Source organism: Eurypyga helias, unplaced genomic scaffold (genome assembly GCF_000690775.1).
Source record: "Eurypyga helias isolate BGI_N326 unplaced genomic scaffold, ASM69077v1 scaffold32370, whole genome shotgun sequence".
Taxonomy (NCBI): Eukaryota; Metazoa; Chordata; class Aves; order Eurypygiformes; family Eurypygidae; genus Eurypyga; species Eurypyga helias.
In genome coordinates this window covers 1-22586 of record NW_010224456.1, presented here as the reverse complement: position 1 = coordinate 22586, position 22586 = coordinate 1, and the positions used below count along the sequence as shown (strand labels likewise).

Genomic DNA, 22586 nt, shown 5'->3' with positions numbered 1-22586 from the left:
CGCTCACTCGTGCCACAAGAGTCTTGTGTGACCTTTCTTAAACTATTGCCATGACTAAGATCACAGCTGGTTGATATTACACAGCAACTGATTTGCCCACCCAACTGAATCATGAGCTGCCTAGAAATGATTAATGAGAGGCTGTTTTGCTAATACAATTAGTGAGAAAAAATTGGGAAGATAGTAATGTCAACACTTGTCAGATACAGAGAATTTGGTTTTTTTGAACTCAGCATGACAACAGCAGCACAGGATTTGGCTGCTGATACCAGCCTCAGCTTTAAACTGTTTGCTTGGAGTTGACAGAACCAGCACAAAATTTCAAATAGTGCAAATCACTTGAAACCTTCTGTGGTGGGAAAAACTGGCGGTTGTCTGGGCCCAGGGTATTCTTCCTTTCTAAACTTGCTGCCTGGGATGCACAAAGAAGGGTAGTTGGAACCTGTTTGGCTTAGGGATGCATATGTGCTACAGCTGTTGGAAGATGCTATGAGTTTATTCAAACTTTCATGGATCCTGTCTTCTTCTGTCTGGTTTTGCACAAGCAAAGCTGTGTTATGAATACCCGCTGATGACTTACCTAAGCCACATTTGAAACCTGAGACACTGAGAGTCCTGGAAAACAGTATCTTAATCATTCTTACTAGTCAGGTTACTAGATTTCTCATTTTTAAATACAATTTGAGCTTGATACAGTAGCTGATGCTCTACACTAAGCTGTGCAATGTTCAGGTATAAATTCCTATACTGATTTGTACGTTTTCTTATACCAGCTTTTGTCACTGTGCCATCATTTTGGGAAAAAATATTGGGTGAGACAGAGGCTGAGCTGGATTTCTCCATGTCTGAGATCAAACCTTCTATCAGTTGTCAAGGCTTCTCAGCTCTGGGACAAGGCAATGTGTGTGTACGCAAGTGTGTGTGCATGTAGGGGAGAGGAATGTTTACTTACTTGGGCAAGTTTTGAGTCACTGACATACTGCATGGCTTAAAGGAAAAAGAGTTCACAAAAATGTGAGAAGGAAAGAATTAAAATTGAAATAAAATTACAATTCTAAAGTTTTGATGGAAATAGATCTTTTCCATTATACAACATGGTGGTATGTTCTGATACTTCTAATTGCTAATACAGATGAAATCAATGAGCTTGTACGAACTGCATGCAAGCTTGCTGGAACCCACATGGAATAAAGTTTGCATGCCAGGTGTGCAATGCTTCGTGCTAGTATTGGGCAGGTGGAAGAAAAGAGAAATGGGAAAATTACTCACTTGCTGAATTAAATGAAAGGAAACTTGCTCTAACATAATATAAGCAAAACATTTCCATAGCATTCTGAGTTTGAATGTTGAACAATGCCATTCTTGACTGACAAGCTACCTTCTGACTTCTAATAACTTTAAGATAAAACTACTCGATTATTTCTCTAGTAAAAAACCAATAACAAAAAATTAACAGCTCCAAAACATAAAGAAGATTGTAACATTTGAAAATGACCCACTAGAAATCAAATTGAATGTGTAGGTGTCATCTCACCCTATGGGCATTTTCTGCCTCTTTGTGCTTAGCAATAGCATGAGCAGAACAGATGCTTGGAAACGTAACTAGGTCCTTATTAGCTTTATTAGCTATTACTGGCAAAGATGCAGATCAGATACAAGCAACGTGTGCACGGCCTGACTAAAAGATGCTTCTCTGTTTCTCTTTCCTTTGTATTCAGTACTTTGTTCCCTCTTCCCCCACCCTGCCCTGGTTCTTGCTCTGAGATGCTCTTACTGAAGCTGCTACTTGCATGGTTTTGAAAGGTTCTACTATCCTTTCATATACTTGGGCAGCTGAAAAGTTTACAAATGTATGTTTTTGTAAGCATGAGTCAAGGACGTTCTTGTGCCCACTTTAACTTTACACCTTGAGGAATTTATCATAAGGCTGCAGGAAAGATGCACTTCCAAAGGATTTCATGAGTTTGGGGAGCAAAATGCTATTCTAGCCCAACGCAGAGAGAGATGAGGGCAAGAGGGAGATTCCTTGGGAAAACTTCATGCTTGTGGAACAAAATCCAGAGTGAAATTCAAACGAAACCTCAGTTCAAACATGTTTTTAATTTAAAGGCATGTCTTGCTATCTGACGTGGTCCATTCACATGAAAAGAAAATTAAAGTCTCACATAAATAAGAGATTAGTATGTCTGCAAGGACCCTGCTAAGCTCCATGACAGAGGTAGGATCCTCCATCACAAAAAGCAAATCTATGTTATGAAGACTTTGGTTGATGCAGGGACTGACAAGTCAAGGTAGGGACCATGTTGCTAATTCTTTGTGAACTATACCCAGGGTAATGAAGGAGAGAAATTAGTCCACTTCTCAGAAGGCTTACAGATTGGTGTAAGCCTGCTTTGGTTGTCCTTGCTCCCAGTGCCCACACTGGATAGGAAGAACTTGTTTCAGGACCATAACTATGAACAGCACCATATCAGTCAGTCTAATCTTTACTAATAACATGTCCAAATTCCTCCTGTGTGGATTCTCTGGAGTGTTAAGGACTTGCAAGAAGCCATCAGCTTGATGGGATACATCTTAATACTTCTTATATACAGTTCATGGAAAGTTATAAAAACCTTAGACAAAGCTGCAACAACCAAGAAAAGTTTTGTGACAGAGGCAATAAACCCCTGTACAAACCTGTAGCACTGCGTTTGCTTAACACTGCATGCAGAAACCAGGGAGGAAGGAATTAGGAGAGACTTCAGAAGGAATTGCCTGACCTGGATAGATGTTGGGCTGACAGACACATGCTGGCTTGGTGTTCAGACCTGAGGGTAACATGCAGAAGTCATGGGTGTTACTGTGGGTTCTGAACCTCCAACCTTTTTGGCATGGAAACATTGAAAGTACCATAGATAAGAAAGATAATGTAGCTGAGATATTATGTTGCTTTATTTCTTTATATCCTTTTATTTCTGACTTTCTACCTCAAAGTCTGTCCTGCATTGTTGTAAAAAACCCTTTGTCCTTCACCTGAGCTGGTGTTAGAGGTGAGAGTGGAGAAAATTGACTGAGACAGGGTACCAAATTTTTTCAGTTGGGGGATAATCAAATAAAGCAGGCAGTGTGAGCAGCCTGAGAAACATACAGATCAAAACATATTTAGGGGAGTGGCGCCTGGGGAGTTATTTATTGTAAGCATCCCTACTTTATCCCTAATTTTACTTTTTTTTCATTAAAAACAGAGGACAGACTGTCATAAGCAGCTTTCAGGAAATCATAAGATATTCTAATGGATTCTTGGGAGACACTTTGTGTACATATTACTCTGACTCTCCTGAAAGGTTAATTCTGCCCTGGCACTGCCCAGATTAAGGAAGAGAAAATCAACTTTGTGAAAGTCAGCTGTGCCCCTCAAAATCCCAGGTGCAGCAAGTCCCACCCTGCCTTTGATCTTTTTTCTCTGTTTGGTAGTATTTTCTCCAACGTACCTCAGGGCAGTGCTCACTGGTCATTCTAAAGAGGAAATCAATGGGCATAGATTTACAATTCTTCAGTGTAAGTTTTTAGAACTGAATTACATTTCAGTGAAAATTATCCTTTGTAGGGAGTCAACAAAAAGCAAGTTTGGCCTATTTCTGTGACCCACAGGTCCCACTGAAGTCAGGAAGAGTCTGGGAAGAGAAAGAATAAAGTGTCTGTAACTAATGGGTCTACTGATATTTCTGTAATAAGAACCAGGAGGATTAAATGTAGGTCCAAACTGAAATGAGAATATTTGGGGTACTAGATGGCAACTGCAATAGTCAGTGTAAACCCAGCTGAGTTTCCCCAGGGAATGATTTGGCCCTCTATTTTTACATTCATATACAGAGGTAGAAAAATAAAAGAATCAAATAAGTTAAAGAAAATGAAGGCATCATCCAAAGGGATAATTGTTTGTGCTGTACCTCCAGCACAGGGGAACAGCACGTGGGAAGGACTGAAGAGCTGCACTCAATACTTTTGTCAATTCCCTCATCTGCTTTTAACAGTGTGAAATGCTGATTTGATTGTGCAGGTGGTGAAAATTATGGCTAGAGAGAAACAGGGAGAAATCCTCACCACGGTGCATGGCAGCCCCAGAGCCAAGTATACTTGTGTGGCTTGTTGTGCATCTGCTTACACTTGGGCCCTGTGGAGAACCCCTTCTCTTCCTCCCTGCTGAAGCTGGGAGCCCAAACAAGAGCAGGGATATCAGCTGGCAGCACAGAGCCCTGTGCAAAGATCCAAGAGTTTTAAGTCTCAAAATATAATAACGTACCTAGCATTCCAGCCGAGGTGTAAGAGGAATCAGCCTAAGAAAGGATTAGTTCTTGCTCCACTTTCCCATAGTTAGGCAGGGACAGCAGTAGAGGTACCCAGACTGCAGCTCTAGTGTACTTGGGAAGTGCTGTCTTTAGGACACTCCCTGGGATTTTCTCAGGAGGAGGCAACCAAGTCCTAGATCTCCCTTCCCTCCTTCAGGACTAGGAGTAGGAACTTGCAGTAACAGAATGTATTAAATCCATTAAAATGGCATGAAAGGCTATTCCGGGACAAAAGGGACACAATAAGGCCTGCTGTGTTTCCAAAGATGTTTTATAAAGGGCAGGATCATTATGAGTTTGTCAGAAGGCTGCTTACGACGATGGAGCTCTGATCTGCAGTGCAGGAGGCTGCCTGCAGGTTCTTGTGAAAAGCAGACCAGACAATCGCCCTTTGACTTTAGTGTGCCCAGTCAAGAGTTTCTTAGTAGTAAAACTGAGGGCTTAAAGTAGAATTATATTTTAGGGTTGAGTCTAGTCCAGCTCTGAACAAAAGGACAACAAAGCATTCCCAAAAAAGAGTAGTGCTCTGCAACAATATCCCATGCTTTGTCCTCTGCAGTTTTTGCTTTACTCATCCATTTGAAAAGGATCATGGTTAGATGCCTATCTGAAAGCCAAGGTTACAAGCAAGGAGCAGTATGATTGTATAGCCATCCAAAATATCAGTGGTTTAATTAGAGCTTAAATTTTCTGGACATCATGGAACTGCAAGTCTATCCTGAAAAATGTTAAGGAGTAGGAGATTCATGGTGATGTCAGTAATTCCTGATATTGTTGGTCCGGTCTAGCAGCACACCTGCAAAAGCACGTAGGGTGAATACACTGCCCCTCCGACAGGGTTTGATGGGCAGCAGCAAGGGCTGGGTTCAAATTTAATATTACTTGGAGTCCCCACCCAGAAACCAGCAAAAATTTTATACTCAACTTTCTGGTGTTCAAGGAGCTATTTCTCCTGAAGTACAAGTATGAATCACACAGCTAACAATTTTTCACAAAGGGAGAAAAATAAGAATTTAGATAAGGAAAGTAAAAATAACAAATTCTTAAAGTGCAATTATACCAATAATCATTTACATCTCCCCTGCTGGAAAGCAAGCAGAGGTTTGCTTTCCCCCTCCTGCAGTGACCTGCCCAAAGTTTAAGCCTGCTAGACACTGAGGCAAAGGTGTGTGTTGGTGCATAACGGGTGCCTCTGCCTGCAAGCAGGTCCCGCTGGCTATGCCTGGCACCTCTCCTCTCCCTCTGCTGTGCTGGCTGTTCTCCATATCCTTGGGCCACTCCCTCTCTTTGCCCCTCCAGCATCTACACTGGCTAATTCCCACAGCTTGGATTTAGTGTCATTATTTTGGGTTCTGGAAACAACTGTTTGTGCAGCACCATAAATTTAGGGGAAACTGTTTAACAGCTGTTACCTTGCAAGAAAATCTTGAACCTAGTCTTATCTTGCCCTTTTTGGGTCCTAATGGCTGCATCCCAGTCCTGGAGTTGCTACCTTCTGTTACAGTTATCAGCTAGTTACAGTATTAGCTGGACTCTGCTTCTGTACACTATAGAAGTTACTCATCTTTCTCTGTCTAATGAATATAACTTCCTTTTGTGGTGGGTTGACCCTGCTAGAGGCCAGATGCCCACCAAAGATGCTCTATCACTGCCCTCCTCAGCTGGGCAGGGGAGAGAAAATATAACCAAAGGCTCATGGGTCAAGACAAGGACAGGGAGGGATCATTCATCAACTACCGTCGCCGGCAAACCAGATTCAACTTGGGAAAAATTAATTTAATTTAGTACCCATCATATCAGAGTAGGATGATAAGAAATAAAAACTAAATCTTAAAACACCTTTCCCCCACCCCTCCCTTCTTCCTAGGATCAGTTTTGCTCCCAATTTGCTCCCTCCTGTCCCCCAGCAGCACAGGGGAATGGGGAATGGGGCTTGTGGTCAGTCCATCACATGGTCTCTGCCGTTCCTTCCTCCTCAGCGAGAGGACTAATCACACTCTGCCCCTGCTCCAGCCTGGGATCCCTCCCACGGGAGACAGTACTCCATGAACTTCTCTGATGTGAGTCCTTCCCATGGGGCACAGTCCTTCAGGAGCAGCCTGATCCAGCCTGGGTCCCCTGTGGGGTCACAAGTCCTGCCAGCAAACCTGCTCCAGCCTGGGCTCCTCTCTCCATGGGGCTACAAGTCCTGCCAGGATCCTGCTTCAGCATGGGCTGCCCACAGCTTCACAGCCTTCTTTGGGCATCCCCCTGCTCCAGCATGGGGTCATCCGCAGGCTGCAGGTGGGTCTCTGCTCCCCCGTGGCCATCCATGGCTGCAGGGGCACAGCCGGCCTCATCATGGTCTGCACTACGGGCTGCTCAGGAATATCTGCTCCAGCATTTGGAGCACCTCCTCCCCCTCCTTCTCCACTGACCTTGATGTCTGTAGGGTTGTTCCTCTCACATCTCAGTATCTCTCTCTGCTGCAATTTTCCTTTCCCTCTTTTATTCCTTCTTAAATACGTTATCCCAGAGGTGTTACCACTGTTGCTGATGGACTCAGCCTTGGTCGGCTGGCATTGGTGCTATTGGACACAGGGGAGGCTTCCAGCAGCTTCTCATAGCGGACACCCCTGTAGCCATGTCACCGCCTACCCTCCCCCCCCCCCCCAAAAAAAAAAGACTTTGCCACGCAAACCCAATAAAACTTTTTAACAGAAATGCTTCACAAACATGATAACACTGCACAGACAAAATAAACATGCTCCAAGCTGTCCCATGGCTCTTTTTCACTTATTCCCACTTTGCTCTACCAGTACTCAACATAGTGTTCCTTCTTATTTGAGATCTAATCCCATCTTGAATTTTGAGGGGATCTATAAAAGTTTTGCATTCATTTCAGATCTTATCCAGGATTACGAATGCATGTCTAAACTTTTTAGAACAGCAATAAAGTTTGTCTCAGTGCAAAAGTAAGTGTTTTCCAAAGCAACTGTCCTATTCTTAGAAATACATAAGGAAAAAAATTGTATTCCTCCATGCTGTGAAACCATGTGGGGGAGGAAACAATCCTAGCCATGCTCTTTTTTGTTTTCAGACCTCTTAAATCTTGAAAGCATTTGTAAAAGAGCTAGAAATGTACTTTTCTTAATGGCAGATTAATGCATCTTTAAATTGGGCATTGGGGATGAGAAATATCCAAGAGACTTAATATTACTAATGGTTATGTCTGACCATAATCATTTAGGATATAGTAATTTACATTAATTACTATGAGGATTTAAAGTATCTGTTATTCACTAGTAAAAGGCTGGGATATGTTCTCATGTTGTAATAAATACAAGGCTTACTCCATTAAGAACATGGCAGAAGCTACACCCTTGTTGTAATAGGTGAGTTTGCAAACATGTACACATAGACCATAAATGTCTATAAACAGAACAAGTCTACATTAATCCACAAGTCATACTGCCCACAGAAGCAAATATTTGGCAGTTTTATAACACACCTTGAGGCTGGTGGGTGGGTGATTCTGGTAGAGAATAAATACATTTCCCTTGCATTGGTACAGGAACTGGTATCAAATGCAAGCCACTTTCTGGATGATGTTGAATTATGCAGATTAAATAAAAAATGCCATATAGTGAGAGCAATCTGAACTGCTGTTTGTGCTGTAAAGTTCATGTATTATATACTAAGATCTTAGGGTTTGTTCATCTTTTAAGGAAGGTGTCAACTTAAATTCATTTTCTGGCAGGAAATTCCTTTAGAGTTAATGAAATAACTTTGCTGTCTATTTTTGCTGTATTTCAGAGCAGATAACAATAGCCTTCACAGTGTCCATGGTGGTTGGACTGGCGATTGGAGGGATCATCTGGGCATTGTTCACTTGCTTGTCCCGTCGCAGAGCTAGTGCCCACATTTCCCAGGGGAGCTCCTCAACCTTCAGCCGTCGGTCCAGACCCTCCTCCCATGGCCACACTAGTGGCAGGACTGGATTTTACCGCAACAGTAGCTGTGAACGTCGGAGCAACCTCAGCCTGGCCAGCCTCACCTTCCAGCGGCAAGCCTCCTTGGAGCAAGCCATCTCTTTCCCCAGGAAGTCAAGCTTCCGTGCATCCACCTTCCACCCTTTCCTGCAGAGTCCTCCTCTCCCCGTGGAGACGAACAGTCAGCTGATCACCCTCACTCCTACCAACACCACCACAAGCCTTGTGGGAAGCACCACCAACAGCTTAAGTCGACCCGAATTCCACTGGTCTAACAACAACCTCCGCATCTGCCACTCCACACAGACCCCCCCTCCTGCCTATGAAACCATCATAAAAGCTTTCCCAGACTCCTGAGCTAGGTCCTTGCTGCAACCATGCACATGCATTTTAGGAGGAACTTCAATCATCTCAAGAATTTTCTGTTCATGATGAAGATCTCTGGGAAGTCTCTGGCTGCTGTTGTGGAGGAGACATACATTGCCAAGAGGCGGGTAGCAGCAAGTTCTTAGGGCACAATATCCCACTGTCCAATGGATCATTTGTCTTTGCACTGCTGGCTCTAATTTCCCGCTCTGCCATATGCTTTCATATTTATAGTGGTGTATCTTTAATTGTAGCCATGGTATCTTTACTTTAGAGGAAAGGAAATGCTGCCACATAATTTTGTATTATAACCCAGATAACCCAGATAATTTCTTGAAGAAACAGATCATGTTAGCAATTACTAATATACATATTTCTGCAAATTTTGGAGCAAGCCATCTTAAAAAAACAAACAAACAAAAAAAACCCCACCAAACCCACAACAGTTCTGGTTTTACATATTTTCCCAAGGATGTTAAATTTTTAGAGAACACCTCCCGTTATCCACCTTCTTCCTATAACCACAGCACATCTTCCGTCTGAGGAACATTAGATGCAGATCTTACAGAGGATTTAACATCACAGTCCTGGAGGTGGTCATAGGCATCGTGTTCTGCTGATTGTAGAGGATCTTATAAGACTCCATCTTAGGACTGTTTGTATAAAATTCCCCATAGCATGCTGAAGTTTTTCCTACTTCATGTATTAAATGCATGGTAACAATTATAAATAATTTTCCATTTGCAGCCAGCAGAACAGGTAGTCACCTTTTAATACCCAGTAAGGCTGTATGGCAGAGGAACTCCCCATGCTTCATTTTTCTAGTTGTGGTTATCAAGACAAGCAGTATGAATGACAACTATTTTTTAATTAAATTTCCTGTTTTGCTATGGGATTACTCATTTCCTTATTTCAAATTGTTTTTCTCAAACTGTACCAACGTTTAATTCTTCCTGGCAAATTATTCACTGAAATTTCATCTTTCTCTAAAGCAAGACTTTAGACGTCTATGGCTAAATACTGGGATTGTACAATTAGCTGGACTGTGAAGATAAAGATGGAATATTTACTTGAGGTTAACATATATTCTTGACTCTTATATGTGTATCATGCCAAGCTAACCTCTGGCTTAGAAGAGACTAATTGCACTGACATGGGGGAAGTCCAGGATTTGGAAATAGCACAGAAAAATGGGGCCTGATTTAAGACTCATTGCATCAGTTTCCAGTTAAATATTTCATGTTCAAACAAAGGGCAAAGAATTTCCATAAGCAGAGGAGCAATCCCACTCCTCACTTACAAATAAGCCTGTTGTTCCTAAAAGGGCTGGGCAACTGCCAGCTGCAGGACTCCTGACCCTGATGGGGCTGGTCCTGTGCTTCTGCAGAGAGAGCAAGTCCTCATCTGTCTTCTGGGAGGGACAAAGATTCAGCAGCCTTTTAGAACGCACAAAATGCTTAACATCTTACCTCCCAGGCTTTTGCAGATTGGCAGCATGCATACCTTTGCTGAGCTCAGCATCCCTCGGGAAGCACTGGTTTTGATCTCTGAACTGCAATCTTCCAGCCTAATATCATCCCATTTGCAAATATTAGTACAAATACTGAGCTTACAAGCATTACTTACTGTAAACCACAAATACTCCTTATGGTAAAGGAAATTAATTTGCATGTATTTACTGACTGGCTTTCACTGTTTTATTTTTAGTGTGCAACATTTTCCTTCCTGGAGAGATATATGTCATTGCTAGAAGAACAACCATTTACAGAGTTTACAGAATATTTCACTGCAGACACTATGGGTTCTAGTACACCGAGGAGTTGCTGATAAGACTGCAAAATTGCATTTGGCTGGTTGCATACTATGAACTTCATACAATAGCCCTCTGGAGAAAGAAAGTTGTGCTATTTCATTCATTAATAATATTTTTTTTCATTTAGAGTCTTACTGAGTCTGGTGAACTCCATTGCATGCACAAGTGTGTTCACAGTCTCCTAGCTCTAGAAGAGGTGATGCCACCTGTTCTAACGTGCCTATGAAAAGCAGAATTCAAGCCTGCTCCCTTTGTTTATTGAGTGCCGCAGACTGCTTGAAGAGACAACTTAGTGTTGACCAGAGTGAACCAGATGGCCAAAACTGCTTGTTGCTTGAGAGTGAAATCATTTTAGATGAGTAAATCTTTACTCCTGGACTGTAAATGTACAATACATTACAGCAGAACTTTCCACAGCATATAATTGTTTGTATTACACTATATTTAGTAAACAGTGTAGAAAGGGAAGATTAAATGTACTGTATTCTTTTTCCTTCCTAAATCTTTATGGGATATCAAAACGTTTTGTTATATCCCCTGGATTAGGGAGATTAAAACCATAGATTGTTTGGTGCATAACCAGTATGGCTGTTAGATATCTAAATACTAGTTTAAAAAAAATTACTGAAATGGAGGTTTTGCAAGCACTCTGGAAGCTTCAGAATGTGAAATAAAGTTAGATGCTATAATCTCAGGTTCATGTTTTTCCTTAAAGATGAATGTGTTGATTTTCATAAAAGATCCATTAAAGGGAAGGGTATTTAATTATGCAAGAAGATACAGTTGGAAATGTCATGTTTTTCCTTAAAGATGAATGTGTTGATTTTCATAAAAGATCCATTAAAGGGAAGGGTATTGTCTTTAATTATGCAAGAAGATACAGCTGGAAATGTGAGTGGGGTCTTGGTTCTTCCTCTGCGTCTCTGGGGAGATATCCCAGAGCTGAAGTTGTCATATAACATCAGAGTTAGAACTTGCCATATGAAAACACCTTCCAGGGATTACAGCTGAGAGTGTGTCTCACAAATAACGGTGCTTGCAGATTCTAAATCCACTGGTTTCCAAGTACTTAGACTTCAATCCACAAAGCGTTGGAGCAAATGCTTGCTGTAAGCAGGTGGGTAATCACTGTAAGATTCATGCTCAAAGGGACTCATGCACATTTTATTGCATTAGGACCAAAACATTGCACAGGATCAACCCCCAAATCAAACTGTGGGATTCGGGAATCATTGGGAGTTTGATATGCAAAAGATTATACTTGCTCATTGTAATGGCCTTTTCTACCCTTTTATTTCAACTTAGAATTTTGGAAGAAGAACTGAATTAAAAAAAAAATGTATAGCTGCAGATTTCAAGATTTCAAAGCATTCACAAGCAATGAGTTAAGCTTCAGATTTTTTTTGCACATAATACATTTTCACAGTGGCAGTGAGAGGTAGTGGTTAAAAGGGTGCTCCCAGAATCACACAGGGAGTGATAGGCAGAGCTTTGATCAACCTCCAAATATCCTGATGCATTGTCCTGAAGTGAGCAGACCTACTTCCCGTCTTCATAAAGAGAAATCGCATTCTATTATTTTCCATGTGCACAAAAACAACCGCTCCAGTTCTGGTTTTGTACAGAAGACAAAACTTGACAGCTCTTTGTTTGAGAATAGTTATGTTCCAGAGTATGTACAAAAGTAGCTCGTGCTTGACCATTCCCTACTGAAGAACTGCTGACTTCTTCAGACAGCTACGGATTACCATACTGTAACACACCAAACATGCAGAATCTTTGCCAAATAAAATTGTTAAAGTTCAATTGTAATTTATTGTGAAGTTTTTGAGTCATCTCCACATCCATTCTTAAGTGTAAACTGAAAACTACATTTACTGGAAATACCCTTTCAGAGGTGAAATGACACATGCCAGATCCCTGACCTATAGGCACTTGATAAAATTAGGTGATGTCTATGATGCAGTACAGCTTCTGGGAAAAAAAAAAAAAAAGAAAAAGAAAACACTAATTGGAAATTTATCTCTGCCAAGTCCAGAGCAGATTAAGGAAAACAGCATGATATAACTTCACAAAGTAGAGAATGGAATTCCAGAAACCAGCTTTACGAAGTGTTTTAAAACTCAGGTAAAATACCTATATTTTCATTTGGGTCTCCTAATAAAAGGGAGTTTTCAAAGGAGTTGTGGTTTTGGAGTTTCTGCATGACTTTGTGAGGCATTATCTATCTTTTTGAATGCTGAAAAGCATGAGAAGACCCTCATCTCTTTTTCAGTGCAATATTAATAATGACTATAATTGACTCGGTATTTTTTATCCAGCTGGGCTACAGAGTTTTGAGAAAACTTCCGCAGCGGTCAACAGGCTCACCTGGTAGCTCACTACCACTGCCAGCAGCTCTTTTTGAAGCACATGGCAACAACCAGGAGACTTTTCCAGCTTTGTTTTCTGCCTCATGCTGCAGCAGCAGCACCAGTGACTCCAGTGAAGATCTCTGGCCTGGCTGTGCTAGGTGGGGGCTGTAAGTCATTCCATGCTGTTGCCCTCAAACAGTTTGCAGGCTGAGGAAGCAACTGAAGAGAGAAATCTGGTTTGCATGTCTTGTTTCTGCTTTTAACGTCTATGGAAGCTTTTGGTTCCTGTCAGATTTCCAACACCGTTACTGCACGAGGGTGGAAGTGTCTGATGGGCATGGACTGGATCGCAGAGCTATTTCAGTAAACATGTTTCCTCTCTGCTTTCCCAGTGACATTCTGCATCAGAGATATGTTTTCATCTATTTAGCAGCAGAATCAAGTGATTGTGTGCTGAGAGCTGTGAAGGAGCAGTTGCACTATTTTAGAGCAAGGAGTTCTTTTAAACAAGAGTAGCTTAATCATGAAAGGGATTACGCACAGTGATGGGACTGAGATAGCAGGAAATTGGATTTGCTGATTTAGGACATAACTGTCTGATGTGCCTATGACTAGGGACAGTATGGCAAGGCACTGGAATGCAAAATTATTCCTATCTAGTTCAGGGTGGACCTGCATCCATATCGATCCACTTTATGGCAGCACATTGATGACTACACAGGAAAGGTGATGCTGCTGTCTTGTTCCAACTTGACAGGAGCACAAAGCACAGCTGGCAGTAATTCACATTTCTTGGGATATATATGGAGACGTTGCTAATGATTAGCTGTGCCCTGAAATGGGATGAATCTTCAGCCTCTAGACTGAGCAGTCTAGGGCTTCAGCTGGAGCACACTGGAGAGGCAAGGAGGACACCCATTCTCTGCCCATGCTCTGTTCCTGTGCTGTATATCCTGGTGATCTTTTAGTTATTTTTGTAGGAGGGAAGAATTCCCTTTAAACCTTTTCTGGAAGGACTGTAGAATTTTTTTTTTTCTCATTTAGTGCTTCTCTATTTAGTTCCCTAGTAAGTTTCATCTCTCTCTCTGGATAAGTATGATGATAAAAATACACAGGTCTTCACTCTATCACATTCTTTTGTTGTTCTGCCAAGTAAGAGAGAAGATTACTTTGTTATCCAGAGAATCACTTTGAGGAATTGATTGGGTTGTGTGTGATAAGCTCTCCAGCACTAGTTTGCCAGCATCAAAGCACTGATTTTTTTTTTTTTTTCCCTGTAATCCCTTGGGCAGATGCCATGGAAAGATACAGGCACCTTTTTGTCAGTACTAAATGACAGATGCCATATAGTAAGACTTTGAATTGCTTTGGAGAATTTCTTATAACTCTACAATTCATGATGCAGACATTTTTGAACATTTTGAGTAACATAAAACTGACTCTTGAAAAAAAATCCTGCACACTCAAAACCGTATTTTTGGGTGCTTGTATATACACTAAATAAAATTTGTCAAAATGTCCAAACGCTTCTGGGGATTGAATCACTTCTGAAAAGGAAATTGAACATTAAATATGTTCCTACATCATGAAATGTATTAGCCATGTTTGAGATGTATTAGCTTAAAGAAAAATAACACTGTCTGAGACACCAAAGTTAAGCATTTGCAGATTTCATCTCTTCCACCAACCCAGGGAACCTGCTCTAAGCCAGAGATGTCCCCAGTAAAACCAGAAATATAGAGGAGGAAGCAGGGAGTAAGAAAGTTCAGTGTAGGTTAAGACAGGCTTTAACTAATCCAAGTAAGATGGAGAACGACAGATTTACCATGACTTTGCAAAGTAAGTGAAGTGTGACTGTGTTTAATGTCCTGAAAGATGTCTGAAAGGGTCTCTCCTGATTCCGTCACCCCTCATCCATAACAAAGTATATGCATCTGTATGACTTCTCTCAGACATTTTGCAGATACTAAAGGCTAGTATCTGCAAAATGTATCCTCATGTACATTTAAATGCAATTACTTGGTTCATAGAGATATAAATATGTGTTCCCACTTCTTTCAAGGCGTTTGTAAGACATGGCTAGGTGATTTAAAAGCTGCTTCCTGTTGGGCATTAGAAAGATTTCAAAACACAGCAAGTATGTTTCAGACAATCTTGTTGAGCTTGACATTGTACTCAAAATCTGAGTCATTAGTGATCAAAATCTTTCAAGGCTAACTGTCCATTTATTAGTACAACATAACAGTGAATCAAGCAAAAGTAAGAAATATATTGTATTATATATTACTGTCTTTTAAAGGTAGATTTGCAAATGGGGTGTGCTAGACATACAACTGAGGGCCTTGCTACACAAGCCCAGTCCAGTAAAACAGATTGTTCACACTTAAGTCTTAAGCCTCCAAATGCTCTGGCTGACCACTGATGATTTAATCTATATTGCTCTATTATTGACTGCAATGAGATTACTCATATATTTAATAACTCTGCTGAATCAGAATATAATTCCATAAGCCACATCATTACAGTTTAAGAACAAGTTTAAGCCTAATTTAAGAACAAACTTTGTATCTGCCAAGTGATTTCTGTTTGTTGAAAGTTTAGTCTCTGTGAAACAAATGACTAGTCTGCTCATCTCACCTCCCAGTCACTCTCTGAGCCTGTAAAATGTTCTGTGAGGATGTAAGGGTGATCCTTACATTGTTACGCAGACACATGAGGGGCTGACAATGGAGGTCACAGTGAATCAGTGCTTGGCCATTCCTTTCTATTATTTGATGTGAGAGCAGGGTTAGGAACTCCTGAATCATAATTTTGTTTTAGTCTTGGCACTTCAGTTGTTCAACAGAGGGGTTTTTTGCATCATCTCATCTCTCTGGATGATGTGCCGATGAAATAGGATGACAGCAAGAGAGACTAAAGTGAAGTTTTTCTAGAGTCTCACCCTGCTAAAGATCATTTATGGGCACCATTTGGGGGGACATTTTAGACGTGGGTTTGGAAAGCAAAGCTGAGCAACAGTTCTAACTTCTCTGGCTGTGGAGGCCAACTTTACGGCGATCCTGTTTGTAATCCCGACTGTCTGAATACAAACTGTCCCCAGCAGGACAGTCTCTTACAGATTTATAAAAAGATTGTCTCTAATATCTACTGCCTATAGACAGCATTGACAAAACACATTATATTCTGATAGATCCTGAGAGATGTCACTTTGGGTTCAGCTTCATCTGGAGCTGTCAGAAGGACAAAGCAGAAAGAAGTTTGGAATTATTTTAGTAACTCCTGCTTATGGCTTATTTTCGTATTCTTAGATTTGTATGTGACATGCACTGCTGGGTGACCTTGTAACCTTTTCACTGTTAGGATACTTTTATTTGGCTATCTCTTACTTGTGCACAAACTGCAAGCAGAATTGTGTGCAACCTTATGAGTACACAGACCTATTGACTGGGTAGTGTACATAGCAGGTAGCTAGGAGTAAATCATGACTACACTGAACATTATTAACAAGCTCTTCAGCTTCCAAGCTGATAATCAGTAAGTTTTTCCTAGCTGGACAGTTGTCAGTCAAGTTGGGAGATGCAGCCCTTGTTGCTGCCTGGGAGAGACTGATCCTTGACCTGGGCCACAGGTTGTGCTGAGGATGAGCTTTCTGAGCCATAAAACTCTGGATGGAGCATTGTGCATAAGGGAAGAGAGGCCAAGACAGGTCTATGGATTCAGCGTCACTTTATGCTACCTATTCTCTCAAAAAGTGTAGCTGTACCATTCAACTTATTTGTTCCAATATCTGAGGTCTTCAAGGCCTTTGAACACAGTGTTCAAAATTACAACACTTGTTGAGTGATGTCAGTATGACAGAGAAGTCTCTTTTGGATATGAACTTCTAATAATTCTGGAAAACTCCATGTGGAAATTCTGCCACCTGAGCTGATGCCACTAGAAGCAACCAGAGAGCATCTCTCAAAACAAGAGCAAGGAAGGATTCCTGCAGCAGATGAAATTTGCTGCCCTTTCCACACCCAGTGTTATGTAACATAATTAACTATTGTGACATTGTGTGATTCCATGTCCCTTGAATATTTTCCTATTAAACCAGAAAATGTCTCAGGTAAGACAAAAAATTATCTGTGACTTGGAGAGATAGAATTGTACTTAAAGATTGCACAAAATAATTGTCTCCTACCATGAAATAATAATAAAAAATCCTCTAGTTACATGCTGGAGAAGAGTTATACAGTTATTTTTACTATGAAGCTATCTATGCAACTACATGACTAACCAGAAGCAATATTCAAATCTAGATCAATAATTTATAAATTCATGCTTTGTTAGAGCTTGAGCACAAGGTTTAGCAAATTTCAAGGTGCTAAGGTCCATGGCTTAGGTTTAACAGCTAGCAATATTTTAATATTGACACTCAATACAAATGAAAACACTTTGTTAGTTGTTTCAGCACCGGTGTTGAATGTTTTGCTTGTTACTGCAGAAAGGACTTTCCTTTATCTGTCAAATTCAAAACTCAACCAAATAGCAGAATATAATTGTACACATACATGACGACAGCTCATGTGATGACTATCAAAGGTGTTGCTGTGACTATTAATCCCTTTTATCTTTGTGACGATCTTTGCCTCCCAAAATCCCTTGGAATCCTACTAGTATTGGATCTATTTATGTGTACTTAATAAAGTGGAATATATTGACTGCAGTGCTACGTTCACTGGAACGTTCTTAATGCTTCATGTAGGATAAAAAGGATAACGAGTCATTGATGTATTGGCCAAGAAGCCAATTAAACAAGATGTAGGAGTTCATTGTTTGTTCCGGTGACCTGTAGAGTTGAACTAAATGATAAACTAGGTTGGAACTGTATCTTGTCCGTGAACACTACAGAAATTCTTCCGTAACTAATATCAATAAGTTATGTCCAAATTATATAGTTTATTAAGGATGATAAACTAACAGGATGATACTTTTTCTATATGGCTTGTCCATAGAAACTAGAAGTGAATATAGATTTTCACAACCATAACAACATACATTAGGCTTAGAGTAGTGCTAAGAGACATCACGTTACACTATGCCCTTTATACACATGGACGGTTTTAGAAAATCTCCCTCAGCTCTTTTTTGATGAAGACAATAGTGGTAATTGCTTGAGACTGAAGCATTTTTAGCTTGTTTCTGCCATAGCTTGTAGATGATTGCTTTTTTCAGCTTGGTAAATAAAGAACTTGTGATGATTAGGTCAGTTTGAGGGATAAAGTTATCTTGGCATAATTAGCATCTTACGATGTGCCTTCCAGCCCAACTGACGTGGGTTTTTCTATATCCTGAGATGATACGTCTGCTCTCACAAGCTTCCAGACAGTGCAATAGGATCAATGCTCACTGGGGAACACAAAAAGAATTTGGTTATGTTGTCTACAGTGAGGATCTTGTACTATAGACAGGGAAAAGGATCTATGCAAAATTGGAGAAGTAACCCAGCCCTTTCAGCACTGATGTTATGGTATACACCCCAAGAAATATTCCAGTCATACAGTTACAAATGCATAAATGGACTATATCCTCTGATAATGCATGGGGAGCTTGAAGTCAATATAGGAAGTAGGTAGGAAGGCAAAGGGACTTTGAGCAGCTCAGCTGCATCTGGAGATGTCCTCCTAGCCATTAGCATCATTAGTTTCTTGGATTCCCCAAGTTTCTGATAAACTGGCCACCAAACTCCTTAAGGTGAGTGTCAACAGTGAATCAAAGATAAGGTGGCCAAGACATGGGGCTTTCCTTCTAACTTTTGAGCTCCACTGTGGCGATGTTGTATGGGTTTTTTACTTCTAACAGGTAATATGAAGGGATTCTGGAGGTTATTTCCATTTTGTATTCCTTTTATACAGGTAGAGGCAAAAGAACATCCATAAGGTATCATATAGTACAGGTGACAGGCCCAAAAACATGGGAAAAATGTAGGGATGCAGGTTTGAAAGATTGTTCTTAGTATCTGTTTAAATAATCAGATACTAGCTTAGATAAACTTACATATGTTGGAGTATCATGAAAAATACAATGATTTTTCAAAGGTTCATGATAGAAAATCCAGTTTTGTATAGAAAAGTCAGTTATGTAGAAAACCTCGAAACCCTCTGAAGCAAAGAGTTTGCTGAAAATAGGGGGGAAGTTGCGTCTGAATCCTGTGGCTTCTAAAGACATATAACACATACAGAAGTTATTTTAGATTTTCAGAGATGAGGAATGGGCTGGGGCAGCTTCAGGAGGAACACATTTCTGGTGATGAAAATACCACCTGATCCTTTGCTGAAGGTTGAAGATTATAACAGTGCTGGTAGGAATAAGACATATTTCAGATAGCTTGTTAAAAACAAAGAATACCCGACATGACCAAACCAGAAACTACTCTGCCTCCTGACAAGCTTTGTGTCACTGTGTGATCTTCTGAGGTTTAAGGTGAATGAAATTACTTAAACAATTCAGGTGAAGCATGAAAAGGAGATTTCTTTCAAAGAAAAACAGAAATATTAAAGCATCTGTTAAAGCTTGCATAGTCACAGATCTTCCTGAGGAATGACTGCAGAATACGTGCCTGATATTGACAAGGGGGTGGCAAAACCATCACGTCCACGCTAAAGAATGAGCAGGACTTTGGACTGACACTTCTAGGACAGCTACATACCATGAACCAGATGGACACAAAGTAATAGGTCAAACACTTACCAAACAGCATAAACACCTGGAGGACAAAATGTGTATCCCAAACTGCTTTGGAGTCCTTGAGAGAAGTTAAGATTGCATTTTGGGGTCAAGGAGTAGGGAGTATGAAAACACAGAACTAAACTACAAGCAATAGTTTTCCTAGATGGCATGACAGACGAGGGGAAAAGACCCTTGGGGGTACCACTGGAGTCAGTAGCTCTCCTGCATGCCTTTTGCTCATCATGGTATCCACTGGGAAGTTTTAATCAGCATGTCTGTCTGGGTCAATGACATGGCAGGACATATTAATGCAAGAGGTGGAGGAGTAGTTGGGAGACATGGGCATAATCCAAATGTTCTGGTGATTTTGAAAACTGGTTTTGAAAACTGTTAACCCACACAGGGTCATAGTTCAAAGGCTCCACCTGGACCCAGAGGGACATGTACAAGTGTTGCACATAATAGGCATGTTTGTTATTATAATTCACTTGTTAAAGGAATTTACTTCAGTTAATGACTCTGCTCTAAGGAACCACACTTGTGACCTGAAAGCAGGGCTAAAGAAGGGTGAGAGAGGAAATGAAGGGTCCCCTGTTTCACCTGCATGTCATCCTCTCCTTCTACCCCCAGCCTGAGAACTGAAGAGACAAGCACTCTTCTGCTGAATGTTTCTGCTGCAACAGGCAAGTCATGAGTCTTCAATTGCAAAATACTTGTTTGTGGTTTATTGTTTACCATCAAATTTCTGAGTCTGCAGAACTGACTCAAGTTAGAGGTATGACGTGCTTTTGAAATAAAACTTGCCTAAAAGAATGAACAGATGGTTTTCTCCTTGTTTCTCCTGAGAAGCATTCAGAGATAGCTGCAAGGAGAGTGAAGCTGGGAAAAGTTTCATCAAGTGACCAAATCCATTTTTTCCAACCAGGTGATATTGAGGAATATGAATGTTTATAGGAGAGTGGAACCTAGCAATGCAACAAATTGCTGAGAGCAGAAACTGGGGATTATGCTAATCATGTCATTAAAGGATTAGAGAAGGGTAGATTAGTTTATCATTTTGTATTTTTTATTCTTCATATACAGTTTCTTGACATATCTTGTGTTATCTCTTTTGTAGAAGACGGAAAAGCTGTTCTGCTACATGCTGAATGGTAGTGTTCCATCAATATGCTCTATAAGCTCTGAAAACTCATGGATCAATGTGATATGGCTATGGGATCAAAGGCTGAGTTTCTGAACTCATCTACAGTAACATGAGCTGTAATGCACAAGGGAGATTCTGCAGACCCAATGATTCGTGAGGCAGAGCTCATGAGTCAGTAGAAGTTTTCTTTTTGATATAACACGCAAGTACTAAAACAACTCTCTTTTTCTTTTTTTTTCAAAGTTAAACTATATTTCTATTGCTGATGTAATTTCTCTTTTTAAAATACAATTACATGATAAATTTGGTAAATGTTAAGTAGATCCTCCATGGAACTAAACAGATTCTCTCATCTCAAGATTTTTCTTTAAGAGTCTTTTTAGCCCATCAATTTCAGCACAGATTTACATGCTAAAAATAGTAATCAAATCTAACTAAGAAACCTAAAAACTCCCAAATCTCTTTCCCCCAGATGATGTAGCTATTTTAGGTAATACTTGTTTTATATCATCACACAAGTTTGTATACAAATGGTGGTATAAACTTCCAGTCAAGCTTCTGCTCTTTGCTCAATCTTGTGAAACTGATTTTCCATCATTCCCAAATATTGGCATTTTATGATTATAACTTTTTTTTTTAAGTAGAACATTGAAGAAAATAAAACATGAGTGAAGAGTAACCAAAAGATATTTATAACATATAGACCAAAGATAAAAGGTTTAGTAAATGTGGAGCTGCTATGCTTCAGGATTCCTGCAACAGCCACTGGAAAATACTTGACTTCTCAAGAGTTGCCTCTGTCTAATTATTATCCTGGACAAGCTCCCAAGAACTTTTTTTTTTTTCCCCAAGTGACACTTTTCTGAAAGGGCAGTTTCTGCCAGTAGAAGACAGTAGGAGTTACCATCCAGAAAGGATCCATCTGCCTAGATCTTTGAGAACTCACGTAGGACTCTACAGAAAAGGGTCTTTTCTCCACCTGTTTGTTTATAAAGAATTATTTCCTTTTTAATTACTTGCTCTTATCAAAACATCTCCAAATGATGTGGATATAATACTGTGTGTAAGCTTCAGGAAAAAAAAAAAAGTTGGAAAAGAGATAATTTGGACTGCCACTCCAAACCCTTCTCAAGTCATCCCAAGACAACCTCTCTCAATGAAAATCCTCTTGAGACATGAGAGGAAAGACCAAGGCGAAAGGGAGAGGTAGCATCTCTTCTTCACTTTATCTTGATTCTTGAGGAGGTGATGGATGCAGCAGGGTGTTGAAGGTAAATGCAGACAATTGTGAGTGCAATTGAAGAAGTGCTTGGGACATCTGGGGTCAGTTCGAAGCCCCACTGGAGATTGCCTGGGTAAAAAAGGGGAACTCACTTGATGTCTCTATGACTCAGTTTCTTGTCTATGGAAGAGGGAAAACAGATGACATTGTAAAACTAGATGCACCAAAGATTGCACAGACCATTAAAAGGGCTATAGAGAGGTGGAGTTTTTCAGTAACACTGCCACCCCTAGGGAGGTTCTGAGGCCATTTTAGCTACCCTTGTCCAACCTAGTGTACTACCAGTGAAAAGCAGAACAAAGTTGCAGTAAACCAGATTTACCTGGTCTGGTCTGGTCTGGTCTGGTCTAGTCTGGTGTGGCGTGGCGTAGTTGGTGTGGTGTGGCGTGGCATGGTGCTCTATGGTATGGTATGGTATAGAAAAAAAGAGTCTGATTTACCAGTGAGTCTCCAATTTTTTGACAGCGCCTTCTATATACGTTTCCTCACAGCATGCAGCCAGGCATACAGCACGCACAGAGCAACTGACTGCAGACTTGTTTTTCACATACCCCTTGGGTTCAGCCGGCGGCTCCCCTCCTCCCTCCCGGGGACCGCAGCCCCTAGGACCCTCG

At 40.6% G+C, this 22586-nt stretch overlaps 1 protein-coding gene across 1 annotated transcript in view; it reads left to right on the top strand.

The window, feature by feature from the left end:
* Positions 1 to 8795, top strand: part of MYCT1 (myc target 1) — a 22726-nt gene extending 13931 nt beyond the window's left edge. The window contains exon 2 of the mRNA XM_010161553.1: positions 8127 to 8795. Coding sequence (XP_010159855.1) covers positions 8127 to 8659 — 533 coding nt within the window. The 3' untranslated portion in view covers positions 8660 to 8795. The remainder of the gene's footprint in view (positions 1 to 8126) is intronic.
* Positions 8796 to 22586: the final 13791 nt, after the last annotated feature.